At 41.1% G+C, this 25,356-nt stretch overlaps 1 protein-coding gene across 1 annotated transcript in view; it reads right to left on the reverse strand.

The window, feature by feature from the left end:
• LOC126188442 (centromere-associated protein E-like) overlaps nt 1-25,356 on the reverse strand; it is a 618,456-nt gene that overhangs the window by 341,237 nt on the left and 251,863 nt on the right. The window contains exon 15 of the mRNA XM_049930047.1: nt 17,680-17,781. Within this exon, the coding sequence (XP_049786004.1) occupies nt 17,680-17,781 (102 nt within the window). The remainder of the gene's footprint in view (nt 1-17,679; nt 17,782-25,356) is intronic.

The raw sequence follows: 25,356 nt of genomic DNA on the forward strand, positions 1-25,356 counted from the left end.
GTAGCCGTAGGAGGTCAAACTTAACGTCTAATATACTAAACCTGTGTCAGTTTATGATGCAATAAACCTGTTTTAAAAGTATTATGATTGTTTCAGTTATATTATTTATTTGATTAATCAGTAGAAATCATTTAACACACTTAAAAGTGGACACAGATATTATTTTATGTGGTGAAATAGGCGCAAATCTGAGTTACACACATAATTTGAGGCTGTGATTACCAGCAAGTCAAATATTTATACTGTAGCCATGAAAGCTCGTTATGTTTGAAGTTGTTTGTCTCTAAACTGATGTTAACTGTCTTTCGGCTCCCCAAGTCCAATTTTCTGTGACTGTCTAGAAGGATAACATCACGTGAACAGTGAATACTACTCTAAAATGCTTCAACATAATCTGAAGACACGCCTACCAGTTGCAGTGCTGGCACTACAAATTGCACGTCATGCTTACATGAAAGCAGACGAAAGGCTTCTTGTAACTGTAGGCCTACCAGTAGGGGTTGTTGGCGACTCCCGAGATGGGCCAGCAACTGCATCTTCACTCACTTTGATAATGTTTAGCACAACTGCACAATAAAAACATGCAGAACAGTACAGCGCAAAACAATAACGAAGCAGACGACAATGGCTACCTCGTACAACACAGTCAGCTACGTAATGTTGGCAGCAATCAAAACTGCGTGCCTACCAAAGCCTCCCGACGTTTACCGACTTCTACCGATTCAGGACTAGGGAGAGGTCTGCCATCTAAAAGTTTAGACACTGTACATGCACTGTTATGATGTTACGGTGTTGCGCCCCGATTAGTTGCAACTTTCAGGAAGTCAGTAAAATATGTTGAGCAATAAACTCTGCACCTAATTGAAATGGATGGCCAGCTTTTTATTGATGACAAACTGAATCCATTTTTATCTTAGCTGCAAAGCTGAGACTATGGGTCTGGAGAAGATAACTAAGCAGGTCTGACATCTACAAGACCTTCAAGAACAAAGATAAGTAGTCCGTGATCTCGTTTTTCTTGAAAAATATCCGAGTTGTAGAGATGAACTCATGTCAGGCACAGCACAGGCTAATTCCAGTCAAGATTTCAAGTAACCGTCACAATACAAGGTTGGCAGCTCACTGAATGGAGTCCAAGCCCTCATGTTACTGAACCTCATCAACCTGACCAGCTCTATTAGGTAAGGGCTTTAGCAACCTCTACATAGAACTCACGGTTATACCATGGAAAGTCACTAATATCATATCCCACACTCATCAACTGACACAGCACTATCACAAAACATCATCAATTTACATGCTCTTTAACACGACTCTGTATCAGACGAAAACACTCCCATACCAGATCCTTTCCACAATACTGGCAGGGCTACCATGAGTGCACCAAATGTACAGACAGCCTGAATAACTCCCCAGGCTCAACTGGGACTCATTAACGGACATGACACTAGTAAAGGATGAGCCAGACAGTAGGGGATTTCACTTTATTATATGAGCTTCCAAATGGTAACTTCATTTTTCCATTGCGGCCAAGCCACGGCCGGCAGTGTTAGCTGCCTGTAAGTTCTTTCGTCCCACGGTCTAGTAACAGGAAGTCAGCACCGACGAAGGGCACCTTGATCACACGCCTCCCTCATGTGCTTACGAGGTAATGCCGTTCCAGGCATCGCTTAGCAGGCAACACTTTGGAAAGTTCCATTGCCGTCACTGTGGGTTTCTCGGTCCCGACCAATCAGGGCCAAGGAAGCCACATGGTGTGTCGAATATACCCGGCCGCCCATCACCGGGCCCGCTCTCTTGTGCTCTTGTCTTCTCACTCTCTTGGACGCGCGCCCTGTAGCTGTGAACATCTCCCGCTTCTCCTGGTGCTGCGGCGCTGGAGAATTAGTTTTCACAGCTGGCATGCCGCTTAGACTGGCCCGATTGGCTGAAGCTAACTTTTGTTAGCTTCGCGAACTATGTTTCGCCAAATTCTACACTCTGGCTCACCCTCACCTCCCTAGGCCTAGCTATGTGATCCCTTTTTAACATTCTTTTGGCAATAAATTGCCTTTGATTAAATATTATCTTCATCATTCCATAAGCCATCCTGTACAACTGGTGTCAGAAGTGCGGATCTGTTCCGGTAGCGACTTTGTCGCTACATTAAATTCTTTCGGCAAGACACCATGCACTTTGTGCATGGAATGTGCCAACCGGCCGCCACATTTGCTGCAGCGAAGCAGCCCACACTAGTCAGCCACGTGAGCCGGACGCTGCCGTGCTGCCCATTGCCTGAGTTCAAGGGGCCTGCGCTGCGCTGCGTGACCGTCCGGGCCGCCGTTATCCGTTACCGTGCCAGCACGATGCCGCGCCACCCACCGTCGTCTGCCACTGTTGCGACATGCCAGGGGCCTGCTGCCATCGTGAACCGGCCAGGCCAGCGCCGTCCGCCGCCAACATATCTGCCGCCACCCGAGGGTTTGGATGCCGCCGCCGCCCGCAGCCACCTACTGGCCGCCACTCCATCACGCCGTCGCCGCCACCAATGCGTCACGCCGACTCCACTATTATGTAAGTCGCCGCAATGCTTCCAACATTAACTTTGTCGATCGTCCGCTGCTGGATTTGGAAACTTTGTGGCCATCCTTTTTTGTAACAATTATTATTTTTTGTTGCCAGCATCCCTTAAATTTGTAACACGCCTATGGGAACACGAGCGATGGAACAGGATACTCCCGCAGAGGCACTAGCCTTGCAAGACCCGCTCAAGGCCATAAATGCACAAATGCGCCAATTACTTGCACAAAATCAGGAGCTCCTTGAACAAAACCGTGTCTTGAACCACACGCTGGAAGCTAGAGTGTGAACTTCCGTACATCTGGCTAGCTCCATCCCTGTAACAAATGCTCGAACCGTGGCAAATAACACCAATTCTGTCTCTAATGCAAATGCCACAATTTCTGCTAACATGGCGACTGTAAGCAATTTTCCTGTGGCTGATTTCATTCCCACCTTTTCTGGGAAGAACCACGAAAATGTGGCTTTGTTCCTACAGAATATTCGCAATGTGGGTGGCACGTGTGCCTGGCCGGATGATCTATTGGTCAATGTAGCCAGACTGTAGGCCATACTAATAATGTTTGCCCCATAAAGTCACTATTTTCTCACCAAATGCGTGGCCACCACTGCTAGATCCAACATGACTTGTAATTAACTGGAAAAGTCCTGCATGTAGCAAGAGAATTAATTGATGGAAAACACCGTCATTACTATACATTTATTTAAGTTGTGCATGTAAGTTATAAGTAGACATAAGAATTGGCAACCATTGGTAATTGATAACTGATGATGTCACATGTTAATGGAAGTGATTGAAGTTTTGTAAGCATTTTGTCTTGTGTCACTTAATGTCTCCAGTAATGTTATCGTAGCAGTCGAGAATTAAAAACACAAATGTTCTTTAATAGTGGAATTAATGGGAAAGTTGTCCTTGCCAACAGAACAAGCTGAATTAAGAATCAGTTAATCATGTATATGTCAAAGGGATTCACACTTCACCTGTTGATTTAGTGAATAGTGCACAAACACAGCTGTTAAAGCTTTACCATAAGAACACGATAGTAATACTCCTCCGTAACTGCCAGCAGATCAGTGACTACATGCTGCCATCTACCTGTCATTTGTAATACGCCCCATTACATGTGTGGTTTTGCTAAATGATCAGACAATGGTAATAACAAGAATATGTATGTCCAAGTTAAACAACAAATATGTTACTCTAAAGTAAAAGGAGTCTTCCTCAAGTGTTATTTTACCGTTTTTATAATACGATGTTGAACATACCACGCGCTTCTGTATATTAAATGCCACAAAAGGAGTCGTGTAAATACCGCTGCTGTTGTCTACAGTTGTTCACATGTGGTGAGTTCCCCTCCTCCCTGCCAGCTGACAACGCTGCCCCCTTCCCTTCCCCCCTGAGTGCCAAGTGAGCAGCCATTGCAGTTCCCCCTTCCCCCACCAACCGCAATCTGTCTTTGGCACAGGCAGCACCTGCACCTCTCCCCTCGCCCCTCGACCCTCGACGCCATCATCCTCCGCCGCACCCGCCACGTGCCCCGTTACACTGATTCAGCTCCACGCTACACCTTCGTACATTTGTACATTGCAGTTTCAACAGCAAACCTAAAGGGATAGATTCACCAGCTTAATATTGCCCTACAGATTTTACTAGTCTTATCTAAAGATGGGAATCTATTTGCGTTGTCTATTTGAGTTTTCAGTAAGGAACAAAATCATGAGAGAGAAGCTTTTCCTCATAAACATCGTCTATACCACCATCAGGATTAGTAAACGTTGGAATTTCAGATCGATCTCTGGCTATGTCGTATTATCACCATGGTTAATAAACAGATCTATATGGCGTCATGCAAGTTGGCCCTTGCCGTGGTATTTGTCCTGTAAATGACTGCTGTGTGGGAAACGCGTTAGCCAACGAGTTGGGTTTGGAATGCCATTGTAAAATACAATTTATTTAGACGCATAAAACCTACCAGTTACCTAAATCTTAGAAGGACAGGGTATCTAAACAAATAAATGAGTCATGATCATTTTGCGAATTTTGACGACTGAGTTATCTGAGTTCCCTGAAAACATCCTCAATGCACACTACTGGCCATTAACATTGCTACACCACGAAGATGACGTGCTACAGACGTGACATTTAACCGACAGGAACAAGATGCTGTGATATGCGAATGATTAGCTTTTCAGAGCATTCACACAAGGTTGGCGCCGGTGGCGACACCTACAACGTGCTGACATGAGGAAAGTTTCCAACCGATTTCTCATACACAAACAGCAGTTGACCGGCATTGCCTGGTGAAACGTCGTTGTGATGCTTCGCGTAAGGAGGAGAAATGCGTACCATCACGTATCCGACTTTGATAAAGGTCGGATTGTAGCCTATCGCGATTGCGGTTTATCGTATCGCGACATTGCTGCTCGCATTGGTCGAGATCCAATGACTGTCAGCAGAATATGGAATTGGTAGGTTCAGGAGGGTAATACGGAACGCCGTGCTGGATGCCAATGGCCTTGTATCACTAGCAGTCGAGATGACAGGCATCTCATCCGCATGGCTGTAAAGGATCGTGCAGCCACGGCTCAATCCCTGGGTCAACAGCTGGGGACGTTTGCAAGACAACAACCATCTGCATGAACAGTTCGACGACATTTGCAGCAGCGTGGGCTATCAGCTCGGAGACCATGGCTGCGGTCACCCTTAACACTGCATCACAGATAGGAGCGCCTGCGATGGTATATTCAATGACGAACCTGGGTGCACGAATGGCAAAACATCATTTTTTCGGATGAAGCCAGGTTCTGTTTACAGCATCATGATGGTCGCATCCGTGTTTGGCAACATCGCGGTGAACGTACATTGGAAGCGTGTATTCGTCATCGCCATATTGGCGTATCACCCAGCGTGATGGTACGGGGTGCCATTGGTTACACGTCTCGGTCAGCTCTTGTTCACACTGACGGCACTTTGAACAGTGGACGTTACATTTCAGACTTGTTACGACCCTTGGCTCTACCCTTCATTCGATCCTTACGAAATCCTACATTTCAGCAGCATAATGGACAACCATATGTTGCAGGTCCTGTACGGGCCTTTGTGGGTACAGAAAATGTTCAACTGCTGCCCTGATCATCACATTCTCTAGATCTCTCACCAACTGAAAATGTCTGGTCAATGGTGGCCGAGCAACTGACTCATCACAATACGCCAGTCACTACTCTTGATGAACTGTGGTATCGTGTTGAAGCTGCATGGGCAGCTGTACCTGTACACGCCATCCAAGCTCTGTTTGACTCAATGCCCAGACGTATCAAGGCCGTTATTACGACCAGAGGTGGTTGTTCTGGGTACTGATTTCTCAGGATCTATGCACCCAAATTGCGTGAAAATGTAATCAGATGTCATTTCTAGTATAATATATTTGTCCAATGAATACCTGTTTATCATCTGCATTTCTTCTTGGTGTAGCAATTTTAATGGCCAGTAGTGTATAGCTGTCTTGAACAACATAAGCTAACTCTGGAACGAAATTTTGTGTCTTATCGAGGAACTAAACTCCGTGCGTAGCAAGAGGACAGACCCAGCGTGAACGCCAGTACTACCGCCAAGCCACTTGAAACCGCACGCAGCTGTACTGTTAGCTGTGCTGTCAGCAACTTACAATCTCACTAGCGCGATGCGTGTCGCACCTTAGTGCCTCAAGCTGCACTGAATCTCAACACAGAATTCTTAACCATTATTTAACAAACCCTTTGAATAACTTTAAGCACATTTTCAATACTAAGGAACTTACTTTCCTTCCTATACACTTTACACATAACAATTGGACTCTAATTTTATTAAAAACAAAAGTGCTGACACATAAGTCATATTGACGTCTTTGAGATGCAACTAACTTCGTCGAGCTGCCAATAATGATTATATGGAAGCAGGTAGGCGAGAGAATTAACAAAAGGAACAACATACACTTTACACGTAACAATTGGACTCTAATTTTATTAAAAACAAAAGCGCTGACACATAAGTCATATTGACGTCTTTGAGATGCAACTAACTTCGTCGAGCTGCCAATAATGATTATATGGAAGCAGGTAGGCAAGAGAATTAACAAAAGGAACAACAATCATACCCTTGAACGATTGAGTGGGGGCTGATAATCACCAATGTTTGCAAATACAAATCAACACAGGAAACAGCATATCACATGTTTAATAATTATTGGTCTGTTCACTGAAGGAGACATAAAACCACTTTTCATTAGAATCTTGTTAAAGGAAGTATTAATGTGACATTACACTATTCCACAGCATTACACATAACACTGCCATGACTTAACAACAGTTATCTTGTAGGTAGAAGTACTATCAGTTGGTATGAAAAAATAAACAAGAGCATAAGGGAATAACACAGAATACTTACACTGGAGAATAAGGGAATTTTGTGTAAAGGAAATGATATTTTGTACTTTTGTTTCTGTCGTGGTTTTGCCACCGCTTGCATCACTATGAGGAGTTGCTAATTACTTATGTCTAATTACTTGTGCCCAAGTACTTATGTCAATGCATTATTTTTACTATTGTTCATTTTGTCCATGTCTCATTTATGCTTCTATCGAATGTTTAGAGAGTTTTAGACAGAGTCTGCCAGCACCAGTAATTTAGTATTTGTATCAACCTAGTGTTTCCATGTGTCACTGTGTTACTAGAATGATGAGGATGATCATTTTTGTGGGATTTCAAGTATGCTAGAATAAGTTCCCGAGTATTAGTAGTAATGATGCCTTAGGTAAGAAATTATTTTGGAAGGGTAATTTAAGAGGTAACCATGTTTTATTTCTTTTGTATTTGAATGTTTATCTGGAGGAAAGTATCACATGCCTACCCCCATGATAGGTAACATAAACAGAGTAAATCATGCCCACAGAACGAGCAAGCTTTAGCCATCTACCTAGAATGTTGGATGAACAAGAGAACCACACCCGCAGGGGCACGTACCTTAGGTGACGCGAATGGCGATAGCGCGGAACCCCATTTCTTCACTTTTCAGTTTCGCAGCATAGTCCATCCTACCCACTTTCATCTTTCCTCTCTCAACAGAACAACATATGAAGAGTCTTACACCACCCGCGAGGGCACGTACCTTACGTGATGCAGCTGGCACCCCAGCGGACCCTTAGCTGTCTAAAGTCATTCCTTCACATTTCGGTTTCGCAGCCTAGACTATCCTAACCACTTTTATCTGTCAACTTTCAACAGAACAGCGCCTTAGGGAGTATCCTAACACAAAACTATTCAGTTCAGGTGAACTAACACAGTTAGACCTTAATCTTTCATGTCGAAGAAGAGTTCACGTGAACAGTGTTCCGTGCTCTCTGACAACAGCTAATAATGCACCAACAGACGCGAACTGCGTCTCGCCTGCAGCTAAACCGCCATTAAGCGGAAATCTCCGTTCAAAACTTGAGCCTTCTTTGACAATGTTTTTCTGTTTTATTTTCTTAAGGAATACCGACTACTGAAGTAGCAGCACTTAACTTTGTGACATGACTCAGGTGACTCAGGACACTGATATGAGAGTTGTTTTTTAAGTAAGGGCCGTTTTTATTTTTAAAAAAAGATACAAATACTTTTGTAAAAAAACTTTTATTTTCTGATTCTACACACTTTTACCTATTTTTCTACATAGTTGCCTTGTTTATTTAAGCACTTGTCATACCGTACAACTAAGTTTTTAATTCCCTCTTCAAAGAATTCGGCCGCCTGATCCGACGGCCAAGAGTTCACGGCCACTTTCACTTCATCATCGTCATTAAAGTGCTGCCGCCAAGATGGTGTTTCAGGTACCAGAAAAGGTGAAAATCGCTAGGAGCAAGGTCGGGGCTGTATGGTGCGTGGTCCAAAACTTCCCAGCCAAAAGAATCAATCAAATCCCGAGTCTTTTGAGAGGTGTGAGGCCTAGCGTTATCGTGCAGGAGCAAAACTCCTTTTGTCAGCATGCCGCGCCTTTTGTTTTGAATTGTTCTGCGGAGCTTCTTTATAGTTGCACAGTAGGAATCTGAGTTGATTGTCGTTCCTCGTGGCATAAAGTCCACTAGCAGAACACCGCGCCGGTCCCAGAACACAGTTGCCATAATCTTGCACTTTGACAGCGTCTGTTTGGCTTTGACCTTGATGGGTGAGGTTGTGTGTCGCCATTCCATCGATTGTCGCTTGCTTTCGGGAGTGATATGGGATACCCATGTTTCATCTCCAGTGACAATTTGACTCAACATGTCATCACCTTCTTCCTCGTAACGAATCAAAAAGTCCAATGAAGTGGCAAATCTCTTCCCTTTGTGGTCCTCTGTGAGGAGTCTGGGTACCCACTGAGAACACAGTTTCTTAAAGTTTAGGTTTTCAGACACAATTTTGTACAAAACCGATCTTGAAACTTGTGGAAATTCCAAAGAAAGAGTGGAAAGTGTGAATCTTCTGTCCTCACGAATCTTTGTTTCGACTGCAGCCACCAAATCATCAGTGATCACAGAGGGCCGGCCTGAGCGTTCTTCGTCTTGGACGTTTTAACGGCCATTTTTAAACTCTCTAACCCATTGACACACTTTACCTTCACTCATTGCATTCAAGCCATAAACTTCTGTTAACTGACGATGAATTTCTGCAGCTGATAGGCTTCTCGCGGTCAAAAAACGTATCACTGACCGTATCTCACACGCGGCGGGCGATTCAATAATCGTAAACATTATAAAGTAGAACAGCGATGCGTACACGTCAGCTACAGAGCTGCAACTTGCATTAGTGTGAACAGGAAGGATGCCACCAAGTGGCGCGGTGGCTTGTTGCGACATCCGCGGGAACTACGGGACTATACGCGTGGACGGCCCTTACTTAAAAAACAACCCTCATATAACCAAGGATAGAAGGAGATTTTAGCAACTACCTAGGCCCGAGGAGGACAGCACTACGGAGTTATAGAGACGGCGAATTTAGTCGCAAAATGTTGAGAGGATAAAGACGGCGAATTTGGTTGTATATATATATATATATATATATATATATATATATATATATATATATATATATATATATATATATATATATATATATATATATTGGAATTGGGATTGGAATGACTCCTTACCCTCTCCCTTAAAACCCATATCCTTTTGTCTTTCCTTCTCCTTCCCTCTTTCCTGACGAGGCAACCGTTGGTTGCGAAAGCTAGAATTTTGTGTGTATGTCTGTGTTTGTTTGTGTGTCTATCGACCTGCCAGCGCTTTTGTTTGGTAAGTCTCATCATCTTTCTTTTTAAAAAAAAAAAAAAAATATATATATATATATATATAACTTTACTGTACAACCAAATTCGCCGTCTTTATCCTCTCAACATTTTGCACTGATATGGACCTAAAAAATAGAGAAAACAAGAACCTATCAGGCATGTGCCCTCCCTTAGTTTTAAGAGTGCAATTGTGATATCAACTTATGTGGGAAAACTAGTGTAGTATAGTGAAAGTGTTCTCTTAGTGATAACTCCCTTTCTAAATGTGTTTGAAACGTGTGGACCTCTCCTCATACCCCACTACGCAGTTCCAGTGCATGGGCTTGGCCACGGCCACGCCCCCTTCCCGCCGGCAGCCTGCGCACTGCCCGCTGATGACAACACAACATGCCGCCTCGCGCCACTCGCACCCGCAGTGACTCATCAGTGGTGATATGTTTACATTTCCAACTTATTTAAGCAAAAAAGACACTTTTACTTCATCCTAACAACAAGAACACTTGGCATGTTTACCTCATTCACACTGTCATGTTTCATTAATGTAATTTTGTTTTGATATTTTAAGATGTTTTGATGTTTTATGATAATTCTTGTATACACATAATATTGTTGGCATGTGTAAGTCCCTTTGCGACCCTTAGGACGTCTCTAGAGTCTCTACACCATCCCATAGGTTAAGACCCCTGCCGTCTTCCGTGAGGGTCATTCTTAATCAAGTTATGTTTACTTTGTTTTGCAAACTACAATTGATTACATTTAAATAATAATTACATTGAGCAAATTCACATACGTTCTCCGTTCCCACGGAAGGGGGAGGAGTGTAAAGGATCAGCCAGACAGTACGGTATTTTACTTTATTATATGAGCTTCCAAACGGTAACTTCATTTTTCCATTGCGGCCAAGCCACAGCCAGCAGTGTTAGCTGCCTGTAAATTCTTTTGTCCCACAGTCTAGTAACAGAAAGTCAGCACCGACAAAGGGCACCTTGATTACGCGCCTCCCTCATGTGCTTACGAGGCAACGCTCTGGAAAGTTCCATTGCTGCCCCAGCGGGTTTCTCAGTCCCAACCAATCAGGGCGGAGGAAGCCACGTGGTGCTTTGAATATACCTGGCCGCCCATCACCAGGCCCTCTCTCTTGTATTCTTGCTCACCCGCGAGTCGTACGCGCGCCCTTCCCGCAAGTCTGTTGCGCGCCCTGTATCATATAGACCTTCCCACTTCTCCCGTTGCTGCAGCACTGTGGACTTAGTTTTGGCAGACACCAACTTTCGTTAGCTTCGCGAACTATGTTTTGCCAAACTCTGCACTCTGGCTCACCCTTGCCTCCCTAGGCCTGGCTATGTGATCCCTTTTTAATATGTTTTTGCCAATAAATGGCCTTTGATTAAATATTATCCTAATCATTCCATAACACCCACCACCTTCCCATAAGCCCATCCTGTACACACACACAAAATTCAAGCTTTCGCAACCAACAGTTGCTTCGTCAGGAAAGAGGGAAGGAGAGGGAAAGACGAAAGAATGTGGGTTTTAAGGGAGAGGGTAAGGAGTCATTCCAATCCCGGGAGCGGAAAGACTTACCTTAGGGGGAAAAAAAGGACACACACACGCGCACACACACACACACACACACACACACACACACACACACATCCATCCGCACATATACAGACACAAACAGACATTTGTAAAGGCCTTTACAAATGTCTGCTTGTGTCTGTATATGTGCGGATGGATGTGTGTGTGTGTGTGTGTGTGTGTGTGTGTGTGTGTGTGAGTGAGTGTATACCTGTCCTTTTTTCCCCCTAAGGTAAGTCTTTCCACTCCCGGGATTGGAATGACTCCTTACCATCTCCCTTAAAACCCACATCCTTTCGTCTTTCCCTCTCCTTCCCTCTTTCCTGATGAAGCAACCGTTGGTTGCGAAAGCTTGAATTTTGTGTGTGAGTTTGTGTTTGTTTGCGTGTCTATCAACATGCCAACGCTTTCACTTGGTAAGTTACATCATCTTTGTTTTTAGATATAATTTCTACTTATGATGATATGATACATAGTTTCTCCTTACGATGATATGATACATAGTTTTCTACTTGTTATGGAATAATTTGTACCTTTTGTGAAATGTGATATGAAAGGGGAGGGTTTATATACATTTTGAAAGGGGTAGGTAGTGTAGGTACAAACATGACTAACACTACACACACACACACACACACACACACACACACACACACACCTACCTTTCAAACGACCCTCGCAGACAAGTGTGACTGATTCTTCACCATTGCCGTTCCATAGGAGTTGATCTTTCTTCAGGGACTTCAAAGGTGAAGTTGAGAATGTCCATTCTGCAGGGGACATTTAACATCATACCTCGTCTGGCTTCTCACTCAAGTACCGGCAAAGTGGGGATCCTGGCGAAGGGGGGTGGGAAGGGTTTCCTGTCTTTGGGGCTATTTTCTTTCTCTTTTTCGATCTTAGCAACCATTTCTACTTTTTCCTTTCTTACTTCTCTTTTGAGTACCAGTCTGTCTCTCCCTCTGTCCATATACATACACTTCTATCGCTGAAGTCCTTCTCAATTTCCATGGTAATCTATAACCTTCAATTTATTTTCCATAAGCTGGCCAAAGAATCAGGCTACACAACTACCCATATGCATACACACGACAAAACACCAAGACACAAACAGGAAGGGTACAATTTAAGATAATGTGGGAACCGTCATGTTGAAGGGAGAAAAGTGCACAGTGACAGGTATGCTCACCTGGCTAGGTGAGGTGACGGTTCCACATCACATACGGGTATGTACAGGGATATATTTCAATATGTAAGTATTTATGGTTATGATGATGGTATTACACTAGTACTTGTACATGAGAGAAGGAGGAACACATTGTGGTTCATTATGCTACATCATATACTTAAGTGGACAGAATTGGTGTCAGTCTGACAACTATTCTGGCGAATTGTAGGATAATGGGACAAGCAGAGTATAAGTAGGAGAGAGAGAGAGAGAGAGAGAGAGAGAGAGAGAATAGCTGACCTATACTGTGCAGGCAGGGGCTCCAAGAAGGGGACTAACCTGTACCATAGCATATTAGGAATTTGTTTAAAGGGGCATACCTACCAAAACGAAAGGAGGAAGTGCTTCCATAGTATCAAACCATATATGAGGTATAGGTACGGTGCCTAAAGGAAGAAGGGCAGTATCATGACAAAGTCACACATTTAGTAGAAATTGTTCTGGTAAGTTTGAATTCTCATTTCCACTCACACTGCTATGTTTATTTGAAGTTACATGAGTTGATAGAACACCTTTATTTACCCAGAGTTCCTCCAGACTATAAACGGTATCGAATAAATCCATACTTAGAAAAAGTAGCACGCAAAGCAAGAGCAAACAACAGCATATGCTTGGATAATACACACTTGGAATTTACAATTGGAAAGGGAACAGAAAGATTCTTGTCCTTACAATGTTTACACTGATCAAAAGGTCCATGATTATAATGGTATTAACATGGAAAAGGAAAGAGAGCTATATATGAAGTACCCAATGGCTACAAAAATGTTATATAAATTGATGGAAACATAAAGTAATATTGTATGAATACAATTTGATGTACATAACGAACATGTATAAAATATCATGTTTTCGAGCTAAGGGGAGGGATATGTAGTGCCTCGAGAATTTCAGGGTAAATTCTAGAGAACCTTGTATTTCCACCATCTTGAACACGCGTTATTTTAGAGATGAGTGTGGTAAAGTAGAACTGTGTCTACTGCACCACAATTATTTGTGTGCAAGACCGACGTATATGGGACGGATGATAGGCACGGGCAGGTAGTCGCTGAGCCCACCTAAGAAGTTACATGTCCAGCTCAAGGAATAAACGCGCCATACTCCGTGCGACATCACAATTTATTGTGTGAACATTTGAATGTTGTTGAGAGACAAGAAGAGACAATTACTTATTCATTCATTCTCTTACTTTTGTAAGGTCCGGACAGTTGTCTTGTTAAACTTGGAGAGATTTCTAGACTGTATTTATGGAAAATGAATGCGATAGTTTCTGACGGACAGAAGATGTCGAGTTTACAAAAAATGTTTTGGCTGTATGAAAACTGTTATGTGTGATGAAAATACAGTGAGATTGACTTCAAGGTATTCTCGAGTGTATGGAGTTATTTTAAAAGTGTTAAAAAATTCCTCCAAAGTAGCATCTTATCTTCGGAGAAGAAGTTGTGCAAGACATCGCAGCTGGCTATCCTGAAAAGAAGATCGGTGAAGCAACTCCAAGGAAGTTCGATAGCCAAGGGGGAGTATGAGACTTGCACACCAGTACCACACTGCCACCCTTAATCACCACGAACCACCAGACACTGTGGCGTGCCATTTTTCATTCAATGTTCATAGTGCAAGTTAATGGTTTGTTTTCTACATTTCTTGAATGTTGACAATGTCAATTTTGTTAAGTTTAATATCAAAATCCCTTTCTGTCAGATCTTAAAAACGAGTAGTGGCTATAAAATAATGGGCTATTGCTGTAAAACATTTTGTTTCAAAAATATGCATACTTAGTTATTGTCACCCTTCATTCCCTATTCCTATAAAGCTCCATTTGAATTTTCCATTGATGGAAACAGTGCTGGAAGTCCTCCTTGATTACACATGCATAGACAAGTCACATGGTGCTATGTTAGGCAAATAAAGTGGGTGGTCTAACACTGGGTGCTGTACTTTGCTAGAAGCTTCTTAACGGACAAAGTGTATGAGATGGTGCGTTGTCTTTTGCAGAAACTGTGAGTTGTTTCTTGTACACTTCAGGTCATTTTCTTCCCTTATTTTCTCACTGAGGTGGGCAAGAACTTCAAGACGGTAATACTGATAAATACTCTAACCTTCAGGAACCTAGTGAAGATATAGAATTCCAAGAGTAACGGAAATAAAAGAAAGAAAGAATAGTGTAAGTAAAAGAAAGAAAGAAACCATCATAATTGCATTTTTTGCTCTCATTGAAGTTGTGCCCATCCAACTCATGGGATGGCAATTAATTTCAGGATCATAAGTGAAAGACTAAGATTTGTCCCATTTTATCACTCTTTGTAAATTAGGATCATTTTCACTGGTATTCAAAAATTCAGTAAAATTATTTTCATGTGCTACTTTTTGTTCAACCATGATAATTTTCAGCACCAGGTTCACACACAATTTTCTTATGTTAAATTGATCATGTAAAATTTGCCTTACACATTCTTTGTCAATTCTTACAGTTTCAGCAATCAATCGAATACTCAATCAACAATCAGATTGGTCATATTACAAACTTCTTCAACATTTTCATCTGTTTTTGGGGGGCACATCTCTTTTTGAAGATAAAGGACATCCCTGGTGTGAGTCATTTTCAAAATCTTCTCAGCCACCTTGGAAACACTTGGAACACTCAAAAACTTGCTAATGTGATAAACAGTCTTCACCATAAAACTCTTTCAGTAAAAGATAGGTTTCAGTAGCAGTTTTTCCAAGTTCCATGTGAAACTTCATACAATTCATTGCTCTGTTACTACACTTCACATTTTCCCGACAAAAAAATTAACAGCTCTTATAAAAATGAGGGCCATGGCCACAGTGATATGTCTGCAGACACCAGAGATGCTGCATCTGACCAAAAAGGCTTCACACTTCACAGCTATTGGTCATTCATCTAACACATGCGTACTTACCCTGTGGCAGCATCAGTCCTGTTATTTTATAGCCAGACCTCATATACAGAGAACAGGAGTGATCCTATTGCACTTCCCTGTGACACCCCTTATGATTTGTTTGCTCCTGTGGCACAACTGACAAAATGTTTGTCACTGTTGAATACTCCCTCTCCAGGACAGCATACTGGGTTCTATTGCTTAAGAAGTGTTTGAGCCACTCACATACCTGGGAACCTATTCCATATGCTTGAACCATCATTTACAGTCTATAATGCAGTACTGTGTCAAACATGTGGTACTGTGTCAAACACTTTCCAGAAATCTAGGCATATGGAATTTGCCTTCTGCCATTCATTCAAGGTTTGCAGGATACTCTGTCACAAAACAAGCAAGCTATATTTTGCACAAGCAATGCTTTATAAATCCATGCTGATTTGTATACAGAAGATTTTCTGTCTCTAGGGAATTTATTATATTCAAACTTAGAATATGCTAAATAATTCTGCAGTAAACTGATTTTAAGAATATTGGTCCGTAATTTTGCGTGTCATTTCTTTTACCATTCTTACATACAGGACTCACCTGCTCTATTTGCCAGTCACTTGGGACTTTGCGCTGTGTGAGAGATTCGCGAAAAATTCATGCTCAGTAAAGGGCCAAAGCGAAAGAGTACTTTCTGTAAAACCAAACTGGGATTTCACCCAGACCAGGCGACTTACTTGTTTTCAACACTTTTAGTTGCTTCTCAATACCAGGGATGCCAATTCTATGTCTTCCACACAGGAGTCTGTGCTGCAGTCAAATGATGGCATGTATGTCTGTACAATCCTCCTGAGTGTATGGTTTTTTTTTTTTATTTTAAATTACAATTAATAAAATATTCTGGACTATTATGCCGTGGTCGAAGGGATTTCACTTTAAAACCTGACGTTTCTTCCCCATCTGAGAAGGACATTTTCAAGGTGGGTCATAGCTTTGTTGAATGTCAGCACCACGTTCGTACGTACTTTTCTCATGTTAAATTGATTATGTAAAATTTGCCTTACACATTCAACAAAGCTACGACCCCCCTAAAAAATGTCCTCCGCAGATGGGAATGAAACTTCGGGTTTTAAAGTGAAATTCCTTGGACCATGGCATAATAGCCCAGAATAATTTATTAATTGTGACAGTTCCAGTCATGAAAGTTTAAATGATTTTTTATGTTTAATAAAAAATGTCAGCTTTTCTTTTGCTGTTTGCTACTGCCACACCAGACAGGCCAACAAGTGAGTGGATGGAGGCCTATGGCCCACTTTCACATCGTGCAGAAAACTGAGAAATTAACACTTCAGCCAAGACACATTACTTCATTGTTTACTGTCAGCAAGATGCAAAAGCTATAACATACTCTGGTTTATGAGACACAGACAAGAATAAAAGACTTTTCCACAAGACTGACACTGCATGTGAGCTTGCAAGTGGAGATGTTTATGGAACCAGTTGCCTGCAGTTGTGTGGAGTTACTAGGCTTTGTTACTGCTTCTCCTACAGATGAAGACAATAACGATGTGAAGAGAACCTCCTGGACCTTTTTTTTCCTTCCACATATCTATGTGTTATCACTGTGTTATAATAGCATATTGGATTTAGTATATAAGGCCTTACCTCCAGATAATACGCAGAAAGTGACACATAAAATAAACTGTGTTTGTCTCTTTCCAACAATAAACAGAAGAAAGGATGACTAGGGTTTCACATCCTGCCCACAACGAGTTCATTGTGCGCAGCATACAAGCTTTGGTTAGGGAAAGAGGGCACTTATAAAAGGAACCATCCAGACACTCTCCTATTTAAGGAAATCATTGAAATTATAAATTTGGAATGCCACATTGAGGTATGAAACATCATCCCCCCAAATGTGAGTCCAGTGTCTTATCATTGTGCTATCTCATCAGGTAGCAATAATAATAGTGCAGCCACTGGCCAGTCAGACATTAAATTCCAAAAAATTCGGACAATAACACATTGTAAATTTGTATAAAAATGAATAATTTTCTCGTATTCATTTGTATAAATCTTAAATGCACAAAATCATTCAATAAATTCATGCAGAGGAAAAATTCACAATATAAATTCTGACTTACCATCTGATCCTTTGACTTTTGATTTAGTTTCAATGATTCTAATTCTTCTTTTGTATCTGATAATTCTTTCTTCAAACTGTCAACTTCGGCGGTGTTTGTTTCCTGTGGTGAAGGACATGTTATGATATCAAGTTCAGCCAGTTAATAGGACACAAATGGAGGACTTATGAGCGTGAGGGCATTTAATGAAGCCTTTTCAGAATGGAAGAATTCAAAGAGGAATGAAAATAGTGACAAATACTTCATGGTTTTCTTACAAACAAAACTAAGACAATATAATCAGTAAAGCGATGAATGTATGAGACTATTTAGCATCAAGTAAACCTGCAGTAAATGGTAACAGTTTTTGTATAACAGTAAGCAGAGCTTGAGTCTTATCCATTAGGTCACCTTTGTGAACAAGAACAGGTATTAATGTATAAACTCTCCAGTTTCAAAGATGTCACTACTGCTTATGGCTGTCTACATTTTGTTATGCGCTATTTTAATTTTGGCATTATGTAATTTACAAGAACAACTGATTTGTGACACAGTTACATCTGATATGTAGGTAGTTTTGAGTATTACTTCTTCTAGTTTTCATAAAGTGGGGCACAATTAACATTAGTCCTATCAAATATAGCTTGATTTGTATTATGTTGCAGCTAAAAGACACTTACATAAGCAACATGATGTGTCTACCTTATGGTCAGTAACAATCTGTCTTTTCCACATTGTTGATATTCGTACGCAGAGTTTCCACTGTTGATTCATATTATGCAATAATAAAAACTGATTATGCTTGGTGGCATAACGCAGAGACTGGAATAGCACATACTGTAGAAATTGTGTCATTTAAATAATTTGTATATTAATAGACTGCAGATTCATTAAACAAGAAGTTAAATCTCCGGAAAGTGTATGTCATGGAAAAATTTGACACCTCATTGATCTCAAAGTAAGGACATGTGAAATATTAGCTCACACTGGACATGGCTATGGTCTTGTTTACAGAACCAACCTGGTATTTATCTGATCTGAAGTAGAGAAATCACAGAAAACTTCACCAAGATGGCCAGACATGGATGTGAATTCTGGTCCTTTCAAACACAATGTCACTCAAGAAATATTAGTAGGATCACAACTGTCTTCCTCACAATTTGTAAGTAATAAGCAGTCTGAGAATCATGTAAATGTCTGGCAAGGTCTGCAGTTAAAGTGTATGGATGGTTTCTGGCAGCTGCATATGATTATAAGTACTATACACTGCAAGTGATTAAATTATTATTACAGTTATTTATATGCATCCTACCTATACTCCCAAATGAAGTAAGGAATGTCCAGCAACATATTACTGTATGGCAGCTACTGTCTAAATCCATTAGTGTCACAACTTCCTGGCATCAGTCACTTCTCTAACAACAGAAACAAGTAAGGAATGTCCAGCAACATATTACTGTATGGCAGCTACTGTCTAAATCCATTAGTGTCACAACTTCCTGGCATCAGTCACTTCTCTAACAACAGAAAAGACTACTGACAAAAATACTCACAGTGCAAGCTCAAATGCAAAGGCTGTGTACTCACTTTGACAGAAACTATTGATACTGAATCATTAGCGATACGAAACTGTCAATGCTGTAATGGCCTAGTTTTTTGTCTCTTTCTGTAAAACTTAAAGACTATTCAGTGCAATAAGATCTTTAAACCACCATTACAGTTTTTTTTCCAGTGTCATTGTTTTTACTCAGTGAGTGAATGCAAGGATACACAAATTACTTGCTTTATATATTACTAGCTAATTGTATATCGTATGTTTCATACATGTAGTCTACATTATACAATATTTTCATTTGTGCATAAAAATAATATATGTGACTTGTCCAACAACTATAACACAACATGCTATCATGAATTGAAAGGCCAAAAATATTTGTATCCAAATCTATGTGTGGATTCTTTGTATTTTGACACATTACTATAGCCACTGGATGCTTGGTCATTTTTATATTCCATAGCCACTGTCTTTTATGTTATAATGGGTGTGCGAAATGTTTATGTTATTTTCTTTTTTTAGTTCCAAAGGTTCGAACACTGAACATTTGAAAGTTCCTTATCTTTATGTAAAAATTTTTACTGTACAGGGTGATTCAAAAAGAATACCACAACTTTAAAAATGTGTATTTAATGAAAGAAACATAATATAACCTTCTGTTATACATCATTACAAAGAGTATTTAAAAAGGTTTTTTTTCACTCAAAAACAAGTTCAGAGATGTTCAATATGGCCCCCTCCAGACACTCGAGCAATATCAACCCGATACTCCAACTCGTTCCACACTCTCTGTAGCATATCAGGCGTAACAGTTTGGATAGCTGCTGTTATTTCTCGTTTCAAATCATCAATGGTGGCTGGGAGAGGTGGCCGAAACACCATATCCTTAACATACCCCCATAAGAAAAAATTGCAGGGGGTAAGAGCAGGGCTTCTTGGAGGCCAGTGATGAAATGCTCTGTCACGGGCTGCCTGGCGGCCGATCAATCGCCTCGGGTAGTTGACGTTCAGGTTTCATAACTAACCTTTTTCGTAGGACTCTCCATACAGTTGATTGTGGAATTTGCAGCTCTCTGCTAGCTCTGCGAGTCGATTTTCCTGGGCTGCGAACAAATGCTTGCTGGATGCATGCTACAATTTCATCACTCGTTCTCGGCTGTCCAGAACTTTTCCCTTTGCACAAACACCCATTCTCTGTAAACTGTTTATACCAACGTTTAATACACCACCTATCAGGAAGTTTAACACCGTACTTCGTTCGAAATGCACGCTGAACAACTGTCGTCGATTCACTTCTGCCGTACTCAATAACACAAAAAGCTTTCTGTTGAGCGGTCGCCATCTTAGCATCAACTGACGCTGACGCCTAGTCAACAGCGCCTCAACCGAACAAATGTACAACTAAATGAAACTTTATAGCTCCCTTAATTCGCCGACAGATAGTGCTTAGCTCTGCCTTTTGTCGTTGCAGAGTTTTAAATTCCTAAAGTTGTGGTATTCTTTTTGAATCACCCTGTATAGTAAACATTTTGTTACTCTGGAACATGTATCTTTGTGGAAACCCATTATAAGATCTCTGCACTTCACTAAATAAATAAGTAAATCACAAAATATCCTGACATGATATAAATGAAACTTGTGAAAAATCCTTGGTAAAATGAGAGAATAGATACAAGTTTCAAGTTGTTGATTGTTTTACTTTTTATGTCAGATTCCTGGGACTTCATAATTAAAGAACCCATTTAAATAAAGATTCCTCTAACATATTCAACAGAGACAAGGGCTATGCAATGAGTGGGTCTTGTCAAGATATACTATTCATAACAAGGTGCTGATATGGACACACTATTTGCACTTCGGTAAACGCATACACTTATTGTTCCGGCATAACGACAAGGGCCGGAACGAAGATGAAGAGCGCAAGAGCAGAGAAGGCAGTGAGATGACATCAGCCAATAGCCCGCTGACAAGGACCACACCATGACAGGAGCAGCCTCTATCTGAAGAGAATATAAGCGCCACCCCTGCCAGCCCGACCGCAGAGTAGATGATGGACACTAGCAGAGAGGCCTAGAAATTTAATGATATTAACAATAGCAGGGACTTAGGTGCGAGTGTGAATTGCTTACATGGACATTGTATATAGTGAAGGACACTGCTTGTTGCCCATCGCTTGCAATAACTTGTACATCCAAAGTTAAGTATTGTCAATCTTCTTTATTGTAATAAAAACTATTAATGTGATTTGCTTGAATTGTTGTATAGCCACTCGAGAAGGCAGCATCCTTAGGCACCCTGTAAGAGTAGAGTGAGCAGGACCCCGCACTTATGTTCCAACAAATCATACACTTATGCTCCAACAAATCTAATTGGCCAAGAAAAAAATGAGTCCACAACCCGTGCATTGGTATTTGTCGTATCACAGGTTATCGATACTGCCAGAGCCGGCTCCTCCAAACTCTAATAAAAAAGGTCGCAATACTCTCCGGTGTGAAGTTGTTTCCATTTCACAGCTGGAGCGACACTAGTGCTCCACGCAGTGAGAAAGCAGACACATGTGTCGTATGGATAATGTATGTTTTTAATTATTTTTTCTACTTAATTAATGAAATAATTATTATATTCTTCCATTCCATGCATCAGTAAATTACCAAGGGGCATGAATTATCGTCAGCTGAGTTTCACTGATTCAATGACAACATCTACAACTTATTCATGAAGAAATACTTTAGAATATGTGTACAATTGCAGCATACTTCACTGACAGCAAGAGGACATACATGCATATTTCATGCATGAGAAGCACTTATTTCTGTTCGTGTCAGCTCTTTTTATGATATGTCCATTATAATTATCCGGCCTGTTATGCCGTGGTCGGTTGATGAATTATATGCCGATTCCCAACGTTTTGTCTCCGACTGCGGGAGACATCTTCAAGGGTGTCCATAGCTCGATGGAAGTTCCAACACACCCACTGGCTCGCTACTGACTGCCGCTAAATTCCGTGTCCGCGCGCTCCCGCGCTGCGGCGTGACGTCACGTGTTTTGAAAACGTCAGTGCAATTGGCCGCCGTCCGTCGCAGCCGATCGCCGTTGCCATCACCCAGTAGTGGAAGGGTGGTACACATCTTCTTTAACACCGGCATCCATATACCATTTAATTTCACGCCCTCCTCCTTTCGGTTGAAATTATTTGGGTGTTTAGCGATTTCGATTGCCTCCCTGTACAGCCTTTTGTAATATCTGCTTGTAGCCGCTAGTACTTGCGTCTCCTCGAAACAAATATTGTGGTTCCCTGGCTGGAAAGCAAGCTCCGCAACAGCTGATCATTCCGTTTCTCCTCTTCTACAATTTCCCTTGTGCTCTTCCAAATGTTTAGAAACAGTTCTTTTAATAGTACCCACATAAACATCACCACAGCTGCATGGGATTCTATACACTCCAGCTTTTTCCAATGGTTTGCGAGCGTCCTTGGCAGGCTTAAGGTATTCCTGTATCTTCCTGGTGGGCTTGTAAATTACGGTAATATTCCGCTTCGTCAAGATCCTCCCTATTCTTTCCGTTACATTTTTAACAAACGGCAGGAAAACCTTAGATTTTGCAGTAGCCTGTGCGTCAGTATGATTTCTGCGTGGCTGCCTCAACACACGTTTTATTTCGCCGGACGACATGATATTTCCGGCTGTGAAAGTCTACATTTTAGTTTCTTTTTATGACAGTCACTGCCATTTGACACGTAAAAAAAAAATTGGTAAGCCTAATGATTCACCAATTCTTGCACTTTGCTTGACTTTCTGTTACTCGAATATTTTTTTACATGGAATTACTTTTGTTTCAAAAGTGAATTTCTTGAAGATTCTTGCTGTTTGTGGCTCAGATGTAGTGAGAATAGTGAAACTAGTTGGGAAACAGTGTTACTGCTTTTGACTTTTTGTTATGACGTCTATATAGTTCTCCCTTCAGCAACAGGTGTGGTGGCTTATTTGGTACATTAAATATTGTAAGTATTCCATTCCTTACAGGTTTGTTATGTCCCACATTCACTGATAGGCTGGAATTGTAGCAAACAAAACTTTGTGTTGTTGGGTAGATATACATCTTTCTGCAAAAAGTCAGATCTTCTGGTGTTTACTAGCAATTTTTTGTTATTAAAGATAAACAAAATTCTTTGGTAAATGTCTGTACATCAGAAGAGAATCATACAAATTGTCATCTAATGTACCATTCCATATCTCAAGAATCTTGAGAAAACTAAAGAAAAATTTTCTGGCACTAAATACACTCCCTACTGTAAAAACTATGCTACAAATCAATATAAACGATAGTATATGTAGTGGTCTAATATCGTACTAATGTGATTACAGATGGAGTGTCACAACTGTTATGTTACACTGTGGCACCTCAAAGATTCCTGGAGGCACTACGAGTGTGTGAGGTAACGGGTGAGTTGTGGCGCCCTGAAAATATTCTAAGTTCGGAGTTGGCATGGTCGAGCTGGGGCCTCTCGGCAGGCCGCGGCCTGGCAGCAACTGCATGGTGCCGAACCTTAGCTTAGTAACCGCATGATGCTGCACAATGACCAGTCCAGCCACGTGGCAGGGAATTCCATGGTGACGCTGTGTTGATGAAGGTGACACGCCGGGTGTTCCAAGATGGTGGACTTTGTGAAACAATGGCAGACATTTCACAGTCCGTATAGAAATTAATAGTAACCAGATGAATCATGATACCTCAAAAAGAAAGGTGTACATTACCATTATTTGCACGACGATTCTGATGGTGTAATCAGATTTTCAATATCTTTATTAGTTTAAAGTTTAGTATCTGAAGATAAATTATACAAGTTAACACCCAGCTACGAATTTCCAAAATCTAAATGCTTCATCCCATTTCTGTCGATCAATGTGTCTTCAGAAAGCTATTAGTGTAAACCGAAATTGGTATAAATTACAGACACGTAACTTGAATAATACATGAGTTATTGGAGGTCAAAGTGGCCGATTACTATCGATTGTGTCAGGCTGTAAGTACTCCACAGTGGCACAAAAAAAAAAAAAAACGGCAGCACCATGCTTATAAATATATTTATTTGTCTATGTCTTTGTTTATATCCGGCATATACTACTATTCATGAAAAAATTGCTTAAATATTTACTGTGTTTTAGAAAGCACAGAGACATTAGGCTACTAGCCTACCTTTTGTTGCTATTCCTTTGATATATGTTTATTTAATTTGTTTATGTGTTTAATAATGTGTGTTAGGGTGTGTTTGTGGTCCATCCATAGGAATATTTATTTAATTTCAAATTATTTAAAAGTAAATCCTGTATTTCATATGTGTTTCAATATGTTTGTGAGTGTGCGTTGGCTTGAAGACATGGAGGGAGCGCTCTAGCCAATCACAGCGCTCGTTACTAAGAGAGACGTATGGAGGTTGGGGAGGAGCATCGTTTCCGGAGAGGACACGTGGTAGTGGTGGAGAGTGTGGCGCAAGGGTACGGCACACAACACGAGAGATGCTGGACGGTGCGACGGACACGGAGTCGTGCGAAGGACTTGCAGTGTGGAGCGGTTTGCGTGTGGTTGCGAGAGATAGAAATACTTCGGAGTACGGACTTGTGAGATTTCTGTGGCTTCTACATAGTGTGCATTTAGAAGTGAATATCTCGCGAGCTATGTTGCTGTTCATAGCTAATTACGTGCAGTAGGAATCTACTGTTTCCCTGTTATTCAACTTTTATTTTATTTAATTGCTGGACCATCGACACCAATAAGTGTTTTGCAGAAATATATCGCATTCTCAAAAGTACTTCTACTATCATACTCACCATTTAAAGTCGTTAAGATAGTACCTGCAGATTTTATTTAATTGCAATCTTTCATTTATAAATTTATATGTTACATTCATAATTTGCAATTGTCGAGTGATAGAAACCTTCAACCATTCGCTTAATGTGTCTATTCTTATCGTATACTGTAGACTCAGCAGTATTTGGCCTGTAATGCGGCAACTGTGAATCCCAGCCCCTAGACAATGAACCCAGCCAAAACTTCAGAGGGTATGTACGAGGTGCATTCAAGTTCTAAGGCCTCCGATTTTTTTTCTGATTAACTTCTCACCCGAAATCGATGAAACTGGTGTT

This window comes from Schistocerca cancellata, chromosome 5 (assembly GCF_023864275.1).
Source record: "Schistocerca cancellata isolate TAMUIC-IGC-003103 chromosome 5, iqSchCanc2.1, whole genome shotgun sequence".
Taxonomy (NCBI): Eukaryota; Metazoa; Arthropoda; class Insecta; order Orthoptera; family Acrididae; genus Schistocerca; species Schistocerca cancellata.